Here is a 12,586-nt window from a genome sequence, read left to right on the forward strand (position 1 = left end):
GAGCTGCATTGGATCTAGGCTGAAATGGTTAAACTGACAGCATCACCCAGATTTTCTGAAGCGGAAAGTGTCTGAAGAGCCAGCTACTTATTGTCAGGAGTTTACTTGCAAACCGAATACTTGCCATTTGCTAGCCTTCTTATTTCACATTTAATGTCTTGTTTTAGTTAGTCATGTGAAGAAAATGATCATCAATTTTGCTTATACCTGCACATTGTAATTCTACTTGGCCACAAAATATCCAGTCATGTGAAAAAACATGGAAAAGCAATTAGTACATTTCCTTAATGACTTTCTGAACTAACTGCAAAGCTTTGTTTGCCTCCCTAGATAGGGAACTTGCGTTGTGTTTAGGGAATATGAATACAAAGTGCCATTTCTGTCCCAGTGTTAATTAAAAATGATGTTCCCACATTGGCAAGACATATCTGGTTTTTCCTGTCTGCGTTTTAGTTTGAGTGTGTTACCTGTTGTAATCATATTAAGTGATTTTCTTTCATTGTAGGATAATAGGAAGCTGAAAAATGAGAATATTGAATTTGTGAGAGAGAATCTCCGACTGAAAAATGAAGTAGACCTCCGATCGCCACAAAAGTATGTGTCATCACCCCCTTATCCAAAAACCAGAACCTGTTGTAGGTAGTGTTGCCATTTTCTGGATAATGTAAAATAAATTAGGAATCATTTTAGACATGTATGCAGGGGTGGCTATAGTGTGTATTTTCTGAGAACTACCTTATTCCCTGTGCGGAGTAACACATAACATATATATGCTAAGCATTTACAGAAAATGTGGCATGTATCTAAACTTAAAAATGGTATTTATTCTCCCTTTACAATGGAGGAGTGGGAAGCAATAAACAGAGGTTAACATGTATTCCCTCCAAGACCACTGTTGTAATTGTGTGTTAAAGTTATAATTGTGGTGTATAATAAGAAATTTAACCAGCAAGCAGTCCAAAGTGCAACCATCCTATTCTTCCCCATATGATAAATAGTGTAAGTGACACCCTGGAGTGCCACGGGTCATATGCAGGGGTGTCATAGGTTGGTGGTCCAGGACCCAATTAAATTGTTTATGTTTAATGTGATAGGCATAACCAGTCCTGGTGGCTACCAAGCATAAAATATGTGACAAGCAGAAGTGCAACGCTGTCCACCACCACACAACTGAACTAAAGGATGACATATAAGCCCAAGTTACTTCATTATTTTTTTCTGAATTTTCAATTAATGCCCCATACACGGGGCGATTTTTCACACGATCTGGCCGTTTTCGCCTGATCGTACCAACCAATCGTGTGAAAAATAGGGTTTTATAGACTATTCCGATGCGGTGCCCGTCCCCAGCGTCGTGGATCGGCATCGTAGCTCAGTTGGAAAAACCATTTGATCTACGATCCGTCATGCTGTAAATAGGTAAACGAAGCATCTTGTAAGATGCATCGTATAGCATTTAAAGCATGCTGCGATGCATCGGACAAAACTTGAAAACGTAATGAGGTGTCGTACGTTTTCAAATCGTCCCATGTATGGGGGCCTTAAGGCATTTTTGGCCTAGGGTCGCCATGAAAAAAAAAATGTAGAGTGCCATCATTTTAAAAGGTTTGGAAACAATATTTCAGGGTTCTGTCCCTATCATCTAAAGTGTGTGTGTGTGTGTGTGACCAGAATATGCCTCAAGCCATTTTATAGATTTTGGAATAGGTAAGTCTGACCCTATTATTATATAGTGAGTCTTTTATAAAATTGACGATTGTTACTTACTAATTCACATTCCCGAGACCCACTGCTCGTTAGTTTTATCTAGCTCTTTATTACTTTCTCTTTCCCTTTATTAAAATGTCTATCCACCAAAGAATATTGCGTGACAGTCTTTCCAGGTTCATCGATAGATGTATTTTATAACCTGCTGTAACACTTGGCCTGTTACATATTCTTTACAGTCATCATAAATCATTTTGACAAATTTTGCTTTCTTGAACTAGAACAAATTGACATGTCTGATTGAGCCAATTAGAGACCTTTGACCAGCTGAATGCCAATTTCACCTGACAGCTCTCTGTGCTATCCAAGGAATACAGGGCCAGTTAGAAGGGGTGCAAGTTTAAATACTATTCTTACAACAGGGAAGGTGCATGTCAGCATTTTTTCATTTTACTGTTCTACAACTCTATGCATGCCTGTGAATCTTGTCATCCTATTGACCTGTAAGAAGGGAAAACATGATTGAGAACAATAGCATCAGTGCCAGCAGACTGCACAAGAAGTGCTTAGAAGTGTTTAGGTAATTTGTGTCCCAGCTTAAACGATGCACACAATCCTCTCATGTTCATTTTCTAATGCTTAGGTATTCCTCTGGTCGCAGTTATTCAAACAGAAGTGCTGGTTCTTTAAGATCATTTCACTAACATTAATTAAGAATGTTTTCACATTCTGATTTAATTAAAGATATTAATGACTAAGCTGTAATTAGCCTACAGATATAAATTATGCAGATTTTACTATGATTTATACACCAGGGCTTTTGGGAAAAAAAGGACAAAGGAAAAACTGATGGCATTTCTGATTCATTATTTCATTGATGTGATGCTTTTCTGTTCCGAGACGCAGTATAAAAGCACAAAATGCCAAAACTTACGCTTTCAGTGAATTACATAACTACTTTTCTGTCATGTTTTCTCTATTCCTGTAGATATAATTATAATTTCCATTAAATTAACAATGTGTCCACACGTCACGTAGTATGTCTTATGAAAAGTATGGGTGTTAATGAGTTTATTTTTCTTTTATTGTTTTATAAATAAGCTCATGTTATATATTTAATTTTAGGTATTACTCAACATCACTAACAAACATAATGATTATTGTTGTCTTTTAATCACTTCACAATAAAAATCTACCTAACACTGTTGTGCCACAAGAAAGGTAAAATACTTTTTACTGGTTCTATCTAAGGACTGTCCTAAGTCATTTATTGTATACCTAGGAGGTAATGCATTGACATCTGATTGACCTTGGGTAAACACATCATTTTTACATAAGGAATTTGTTATTTACAACATACTAACTTTTTTCCTTTTTCCAATTGGCAACATTTCCTTGTCATTCTGGCCATTATGATTCTCTATGATGCGTGTAAAACATTTGTAAACTATTGGGTAGATGTATTAACCGGCAATGGGGGAAGAGTTATTTCAGTGCACATTATATGCGCTGATTCCGCTTCTCTCCATGTAGTGTTCTGGGGTTTAGAGGTAAATGACAGGGGCACTATGCGGCTCTGTCATTATCGGCTGACGATAAGTTGGGCAATGTATGAACATGTATGACAGCTTCAGCTATCAATATCGACAGCTGTCGTTGTCTTATCACTACAGCAGGGACAGCATTGTCCCTGCCGCCTTCAATAGTTGCATCCTGGATCTCGCGATGCTTGCAAGATCCCGTGCCTGCCCAGTGTAGCCGGCCGGGAGGTGAGACACCGCGCATCAGCACTTAGCTGATGTGCTATGTACTTAGGCATGGATCGCCGGAGGGTAGGGTTTTCACTCCCCCTCTCTCTTACAACTCACCAGTAGTGCTTCCTGTTTCGCCTCGGTGAAGAGGCGAAGCCGGAGAGTAAATACATTTACCCTTATTTGTTATTGCTATGAAGAAAATATCTGTGCTCTAGTATTCAACATAGCGCTGATTTATACATTTCAGTATGTTTTTGCTAACGAAAGTCCACCGATGAAAGTACCAATATCTTGTGATGATGGTGTAAACAAAATAGCTGTAAACGTGCAGTAGATTATTTCCCAAGATAAGTAGGAAGACTTCACACAAAAATTCCTTCAGAAATGCATGCTTACATTAATGTAACTATTACTCGGAGCCGTAAAGAACCTATTATAGTCGAAGTATTCCTCAGTTGCATGGCTCAACTACCAAGGTGCATAGCATACAAATAAAAAAAAACTCAGTGTAATATGTAAAAACAAAAATCTGCTTATTGGTACAAACAATGAAAACAAGGTTGTTTCCTACCTGATCCAAGAAGCTATAACACCCAAGGCAGGTCTAACATACAGTGTAGATGGAACCCAAGTAAACCATCTGCATCTATCAGGTTCCCGCACAAAAACTGGTTAGTAAGTCACCCTCTGGTACTCCAACGATGCTTTTCGATGTGGAAAGCTTTTTGTCAAGGTTTAGGAGTGCTGTAAATTCATGGGTTTAAATAAGTAAAAGACAGAAATGGTTTACCCGGTTTCTGTCACAATGGGGTGGCTTTATGATGTATGCCATGCTTTCTGAACACCAATCACCATAGCAACAACAAAACAATTTCCGTCCACTATATTTGTACCGCAATACAGACAAACTGGTCAGGAGATGCAGGATCATGATGTGTGCCTTATGGATTGTCATAGTGACAGTACACAAGAAAAGGAAACCTTAATCTAAAGATTAAATCGATGATTTGGTCACCTTTTTCTCCAGCTGCCAATATCACATCTTTACATTATGTGGATGTACATCTGTTTCTTTCGGCAACCATATATTGAAATTAGATACACACACATATATGTGACTTTGAGACATCGACGAGTCCTGTGCGAGACTGCCCTATGTTTTAAAGTAATAGTCTTTTAATAGGCAAAATCAAACTGGTTTTGCCTACTAAAAGACTGCTACTTTAAAACATCAGGCAGTCTCGCACAGGACTTGCCAATGTCGCAAAGCTGCAGCCTATTACATTTTCCCCATTGTATTAAAAATTTTCTTAATTTCAATGTACAAAACGACTTGAATTTTTCCACTTTTCCTTTTCTCCCTTCTAGATTTGGAAGGTTTACCGTCGCTGCATTGCAATCTAAAGTAGACCAGTATGAACGAGAAATAAACAGACTTAAAAAAGCTCTAGAGAGGAGTGATCAATACATAGAAGAAGTGGAAGCTCAGGTCGAGGATCTGAAAAGGCCACCAGAGAATAAGCAAAACGAAAAACCTGATTGTCAAAATGGTGCCTTCATGGAAGTGCATGTAAATGGAGCTACACATGCAGAAATCGGCAGAAAAGTTAATACAGGAGAACTGTTTCCAGATCGCAACCATAAAACTAGAAACAATTCAGATGATTCCAACAGTATCTGCTCCACTTCTAATGGACACATGTTCAGCTTAGACAAAGCTGAATCTATCAATGGAAATTTAGGTTCACCTGAAGAAAAAAGCAAAATAAGTGGATACTCGTCTACGATGTTGGATGATAATGAACAAATGCATTTGGTTAAAAACAGGCCAAGTGTCAGTACAGATAAATCGTCCCAAATCTTTGGTAGTCCTTTCTTATCACAGCCTTTCAGCTCTCTTCAGTTAAATTCACCAGGCAGCAAAGCCAGTTGTTCTTTCAATCATGGTAGTTTAAAAAAGCCTCTGACATACCTTAGAAAATTAGTATTTGATGACTTGCCTGGAAAAAAGGAATTGGGCAAACTGTGCTCTCAGAAAAATAAAAATAGTTTGAATTGTGATGAGAGCACACCATCCCTTCATAGACCCAAGCCAACATTTTTGAATTTTTGCCATGATAATTGTGGACAACAGATGGAGGACTTTGAATTACCAAGTAAAAAAATAGTGCCAAATTCAGCAGATGAAAGTTCAATCAGAAGGCCAAAAATAATAAATTTCGAAGATGTTAGACGCACCAGGACCTCAAGTGAGATCTCCATGGATGCGGCCTTCAGTGATAAAGTCAGCGAGCTCCAATACATGATGTGTGATTTGGAAAGTCAGAAAATTGGTTATCATAGCGATATGTCTCATACTTTAAAATGTCACTCTAAATTCCAAGTTAGCAAAATCTCTAAAAAAGTGTCAATGTCTCATGAAGCATATGGTCCATATAGCCCATGTTCTCCATCTGCAAATGGCAATAGTGAACATCCACAATTCTTTAGGTGCCCATCGCCTGGTGAAAACAATTTGTCTAATACAAATACGTTTTCTGTTATATCATCATCACAACCTGAATGTGAGATTACATTTCAACCATCTCCTTCTAATATGACCCTGCCAGGACATACTACAGAGTCAGCTTTTACACTCGCTTGTGTCCCTCAAAATCACAATAACAGCCCTCCAGCAAAAAGAAAGATGCTTAATCCATGTAGTGACAGCCCTTCAAAATCATTGAAACCCTCAGTTGCTTGACCACCATCAGACACATTGCTGTCAGTTGGCTTTGTACAGGTGAAGAAAATACGGGGTAATATGATAAATTAATATGCTTAAAAGACATACCAAAACTATTGTTAGAGCAAGGATAGCATTGTAAAGAAAGTTAGATGTAATACATTTTAAAGGTGTGGTATGTGAAAGGCTTTATAAAGGGAGGTCATGGTTAATAAAGAAGCACTGTTTTGTATATTTAAATTAGAGATTAGTGGTTCGGTTTTGGTTTGGATCTTGCTGCCAAGTTTGAATCTCAGAACGTGGGAAACCAACATCTTTCACGGACAAAGATAATGTTTTGTCCGTGAGAGATGACGCATTGACTGAGATCCGAGCCAGCACCGAACCTCCCATCTTTAATTAAAATTATCTTATTTCACTAGCCATGTGTAACTAATCTTTTCACCTTCTTAACAATCTCAGTGCCATTTTTAATTGCATTTTGTAAATTTGTGTCGCATCTGAAGTAGCCATCAAGTCTTACAATGACCAGTTCAGAGGTTGGCAAGCATATTTATTTATGAATTTGCAAAGGCAGATTCTGGTTGTTTACGATAGCAGACAAACTACTTACCAGTGCTAAGGTCATGACTGGACCTTCCAATCCTGTAAATAGAATATACAATATTCTTTTTACCCACAATATGTATCTTCTAACTTCTCTACCTGTTTACCTACTGCTGCTCTTTGGACGAACAAGGAAACCCATTTTTGCATTATCCATCACAACAGCAAAGCATATGTATATACCAATAAGGTGCTGGAAATTATAACATAAGTGGTATTTTATAATATCTCTGTAGATTGTATTTTATATTTGTTGTTGCTGTTTTACTAGAAAAGTTTTTTTTTACACAATAAAAACAATTTTGTGACAAATGAGTTTAGGAATTAAATAAATATTTATAGTACTCCCTCATGAAAAATCAACTATATATGCAGTGTTTATTGAATGTCTCCATTCTTGGAATTTTCCAGTTTATAATTAAATCATTATTTTTGTTAAATCACAAACATTATCCTAAAGACAATTGGTTCTTGCCAAAGTAATGTTATTGATTCATGTAAACAATTACATTATTATTATGATCTGCAAAGTTGACTGCTAATGGACATTAAACCTTTGCTTAGTGGATAAGCTAAATTAACCAACGTGTGAAACCATAAAGTGATCTATGTTTTTGCAATTCAAAATCCTCATTGTTCTATATGAATTTCTAAGAAAAGCAAAATACTGAGCTTGTAATACTTGGCAATATAAAAAGATCTTGTCAGCACATTGGCTAATGTTAACAATTTGCATTCTATATAATCTCCTCAACTAGATGTAGAGTGCAATGGATTTTTAATACTAAATAACCTAAACATTACTTGGAATAGAATACCTACATTTGAAACATTGGCTTCACAAATCTAGACATGTGATGACTAGAATTTTACTACTATGTCGATCACCAAGTTACAGTAGCTCACTAACATGAAGCCAAAGTACTAATATTTAAGCATACAAAATCATTGTTCTATGTAATCCAATGTTTATACACTTTTAGGGAACTTTTTATCTTCCTGTATGTTTATGTTTTAATCAATCTAAAACCAGACTACAATTCAATGAGTTATTTATTGATCTTCCACCTAAGGACAGATTCTCCTTGACAGCCGGGAGAGGAATCTCAACTGCCATGAAGATGGACTCCGTTAGTAATGGTGTAGCTCCTAACTGAAAGAATTGTTCAACTATCCTTTTGAGAGGTTTAGTTTAATTTAGAAAAATGTAACATCTAAAAAAAATATTTCTCAGTCAACCAATATGATTTTATCATTAGCTCCAATAATTGTTTTGAGAAGGGTTTTCTAATTTTAGGCAATGGCTTTCTTTATACAGTATGCCCCACTATTATCTGTTATGCAGTTGGAATTCCAGGAGGAGCAATAATCTTTTATTATATCAGTCAAACCTGGGTGAGTGATGCAAACATAACTGAACTGGAGGAGTACAGACAGTGACACCTGACTAGATATGAGCATATACAATCCATCTGTCTTTATGCTTGGTGTCCTGCAGTGCTCACATTTTCTGATCAAAGCCCCTGGTTCTTCTCATGTGACTGGTTACTGTAATCAGGAAATGTGGGAGTAGCAGTGTCAGCCTGTTTGGAGAAGACTGCTGGATATCAGTGCAAACCCCTCTAGGCTCCTGATACCATTTCAAGGATCAGTGATGATTGAACAAAGTGTAGTTATTCTGCTCCTATAATGTAAGAGAGGAGCAGCAGTGGTAGGAGAAGATTGTGCCAAGGTACCAGAGGACAGTATAGACGGTCACAAATCTTGCTTGACCAGCTATCAAGTTTTTTTTTTTTTATCTGCCAGTAACACCAGAAAAGCTCTGGAAATAAATATATGTATATGTTTATTATAGATGTAATAATAGTATATTGGTGACAATATAGGAATAAAATATCTAAAAGATCCTAGAAATAAATAGTGATATAATCGAAATACAGTAGTCGCTTTAGGATTATAACCCCTATAATATCTGTTTAGAGTCTAGTATATCATTTGAGTATATGGTTATTATATATAAAATAGTAATGAAATGTATAAACTATAGGTTAGGGAATATGAGAAGAGATAGATAAATAAAGTTGAGTGAACAAAGATGGCTACTGTATATCCTAAAGTGGCTAATATATAAATGATGTTTAGATTTGAAAATGAGGTTTAGAAAACATATAAAGATGGCTGTGGGAATGAGTCCAATAATGGTACTAATATGAGGCTTGAAAAATATCTAGACAAAGATGGCCATCGGAGCTGTAAAACTAGACTCTTAGTATACTTGAAGATGGCCGCTAGAACTTACTATGGTCTCTGAGAACATTCAAAGATGGCCTCCGGAGCTTCAAAAACAAAGCTCGGAAGAAACCTTATAAAATGGCCGCCGGAGCCGCAAAATGAGGCTTGGAATACATTCCAAGATGGCCGCAGGAGTCTATTCAAGGACATTACCCAAAGTGAGGCTTGGAATGCATAACACAAGTGAGTACATGCGTGATTGAATTACATCTTAAAATGGCCACCGGAGCCTCAAATCTAGGCTTGAAATACATTCCAAGATAGCCACCGAAGTCTATTTAAGGACCATACCCAAAGTGAGACTTGGAACACATAGTGCAAATGAGTGCATGCGCGACAAGGAAGGAGAGACCCACGATATAAAAACAGGTCTAAGGGGGATCAGTTAGTTATACATCTGAGGAAGCAGCTGATATTACAAATAGGCGGAGAAATGTGTTATTTAACCCTACTATTCACAGGAGACTGCACAGCTGGATGACTAAAATTACCAAATCCAGGAGAGAAGTATATGCTATTATTTCCAAATTTACTTCAGACTGACAGTGTGCTCTGGTATAAACAGCCAGTGGTAGGAAGTGTGAATAGCCGATTAAACCCCCTGGAAGTCTGGGCTGTGTTCCTGTATATTCATCATCAAGAACCTGCCAGAAATTAAATGGTATCTGGATCATGAAGTGCAGTATGATGAAATAACAACTATGATATATTAATCAATAACCGGATGAAAGGATATTATGAGCCTATGGTTACGAAGTGACATTTTTTTAATATAAGGAAGGCCTCCTTTCTTTTTTTCTCTTTTTTATAATCATAAGCATGCAAATTTTAAGCCATCTTAATAAGCGATTGGAAATGATTGTGGTTTTGTGAACAGAAGTATTTATAAAATTGTAGTGTTTTCGCTAGAATATTGAGCACCAATTGGATATCTATATTGGAAGTGCTGTGTTAAAATTCATTAATTGGTATTTATTATTCCTATATGTGTAATATGTGTGTTTTTTTAGGTTATTTTAATAAATTGAATATCTTATTCCTACTAATTGAATAGCGCCTTCACTTCTTTTTCTTGAAGTTCTTTTTTTTTTTAAACCTAAAACTAGTATGGTATATTTGACATATTCCTGTTATATTTTTTTGCCAAACCATACAAGAGCAAGGGGACAAACCTCTATTCATAGAATTACCACGACAAACAGATGAGAGAGAACTTCTGTGAACTATGTAGTAGTATCTGAGAATAAAAGCACTTTTGCCTTATCTGTGCATACAGCATTCTTTCATTATACTTTTAAGTCATAGATCCTTAATCTTCGACAAACCTACTAATCTTCCATTAGTGCCTCAGTTTACTGTTTTCCTTCTCACAAATTCAATAATACTGGCAGTAATACAATGGAGGCCCGAAGTTCTTCAGATGTTCTGGGACACCGATTAGAAGCTAGCACTTAATTTTATTTCCAGTTTCAGCTATTTTAAGTGGCAATGTGAATTTATTTATTTTAGGTATTGTTAATGCTGGAAGTTCTTGTACCTACCCTTAAACATGCATCGGCTACAGTTGGTGGTAAATGTAATTATGTATCTGACCGGTGTTACAATTGAGTTGAATATTATCTTTGCATATTATAGGATTTATTTGAGACAATGATCTTTATTAATGGTAGTGAAAACTTTTTCTACCTCATGACCATCAAGAAGCCATTTTATTACCTCTGCATAAATCTATTTTAACCAAGGCAAAACAAATTATTTTGTGTCTTGTTACTATGTTATTATGATACATAGAAGATTACATTTTTGGTCAATTACTACATGGATAAACATATTGTTCTAAAATGTTGGCTTACTAGTGTTCATTGAAACCTTGTTCACAATTGCAGTGATGCATATGCATCAAAAATGATGGTTAAACTAGACATATTGCCATGTATATGCTTAGTTAGATGCAACGTAAGATGTCACCATCTCTGCAGTGTGCGCTACAGTAGGTTTACATAAGGAATAAAACACATAGCGGTCTACCTAAATCAGCCCTGACCATACAGTTGTGTGGAGTGCAGTGTATGCTATATTTCTGAATTAACACTGCAAGTACCTCTTACATCTCCTTTTTCATGAATACAGTAATACTACATTAGCACTGCATATTTCTGATGCACTGCCACATCCCCACTGGGAACTGTTTGGTTCATTTGTATCTTGATCATTACTATATTTATGTACTGTATGCTTTAATTGTCTACTGTATGTATTGGCCATTGAGACTGTTCTTTGATTGTCACATTTGGAAACCTTAAACACTTTGGGATCTTTACTAGCACCTTATGTATACTGTATTGTCACTGGACCACTAATAATGCATTCACTTTATTTCTAACATACAGTACATGTAATTTATGGACAATGACAGATTTAAACAGTGAAACATTTATTTTTATAAAACAAAAAATTAAATGGACTTTGTTTACATTAAAAATATTTTATTACAACTTTTAAACTTGTCAATATATTGCATGAAAGAATTTAGGCAACCCCCGCACAACCCCAATATCATGATGGATGCTATCCTTTTCTAGCTGGGCCGTCTCTGCTATGCATGAAGGAAAGATTGTCTTATGTGGAGCATCTGTTGAAAAGAAAAAAGGGAAATAAAAGTGTCACAATAATAATGTATTTAGTTAGACATGCTCTCAATACAGAGTAGATACATAATTGTTAATAATTGTGGTTTTCACATACCTTTATTAATACATACAATTATACACACACACACATACACAGCTACACCACAGCGAAGGCATAATATGAAAATCTGCCAAAAGATTGGACTAGAATATGTCTTAAAACACTCAGTAACCGATCTAAGCATATTATATATAATGCACCATAGGCAAATCCAAAATGTAAATATCATTTTTAAAAAACAAAGTACCAAGAAACACAGCAATTTAAGTATATCTCAATGTACTGTATGGTGGTCACAGGGATATGCAATGTACTGTATGGTGGTAGAACATTGCTCTTTGCAGACAGGCATTTTTTCTGAACCACTAAAGGATGAAATGTATACCTCTTCTAAAAAAACATAATTTATATCCAGAGTACATAATGAACTAAAGACAAGTATCAAATGTTATTGCAACAGTGGTTGCAACTCAACTGGAAATCCATCTGTCAACACATGATATTTATGATACATTCAGTCAAGATTCAAGAGACAACATAACACTGAAACAGCTCTGTGTGTACTTCAGGATCTTCTGATGGCAGTAGACAGTGGTAATTGTTAAATCTTAATACTTTTGGATCTTTCTGCAACATTTTATACTGTGGCACAGGGGATTCTAATTGAGTGCCTGAAAAATGTCTGCAGAATAGATGGTATAGTCCTTAACTTTTTCAAATTGTTTCCCATCGCCAGGTCACAGAGTGTCTTCGGGAGTATAGTCCTAATCACCAATGACACTGCCATGCTGTGTTTCCCTGAGTTCTATCC

At 36.2% G+C, this 12,586-nt stretch overlaps 1 protein-coding gene across 1 annotated transcript in view; it reads left to right on the forward strand.

Moving 5' to 3' along the window:
• The window catches only part of OBI1 (ORC ubiquitin ligase 1), a 29,638-nt gene extending 22,158 nt beyond the window's left edge, over nucleotides 1-7,480 (forward strand). The window contains exons 5-6 of the mRNA XM_088459084.1: nucleotides 506-594; nucleotides 4,830-7,480. Of these exons, the coding sequence (XP_088315210.1) occupies nucleotides 506-594; nucleotides 4,830-6,204 (1,464 nt within the window). The 3' untranslated portion in view covers nucleotides 6,205-7,480. The remainder of the gene's footprint in view (nucleotides 1-505; nucleotides 595-4,829) is intronic.
• The last annotated feature ends 5,106 nt before the right edge of the window (nucleotides 7,481-12,586 follow it).

This window comes from Taudactylus pleione, unplaced genomic scaffold (genome assembly GCF_031769625.1).
Source record: "Taudactylus pleione unplaced genomic scaffold, aTauple2 ptg000041l, whole genome shotgun sequence".
In the NCBI taxonomy this organism is placed as follows: Eukaryota; Metazoa; Chordata; class Amphibia; order Anura; family Myobatrachidae; genus Taudactylus; species Taudactylus pleione.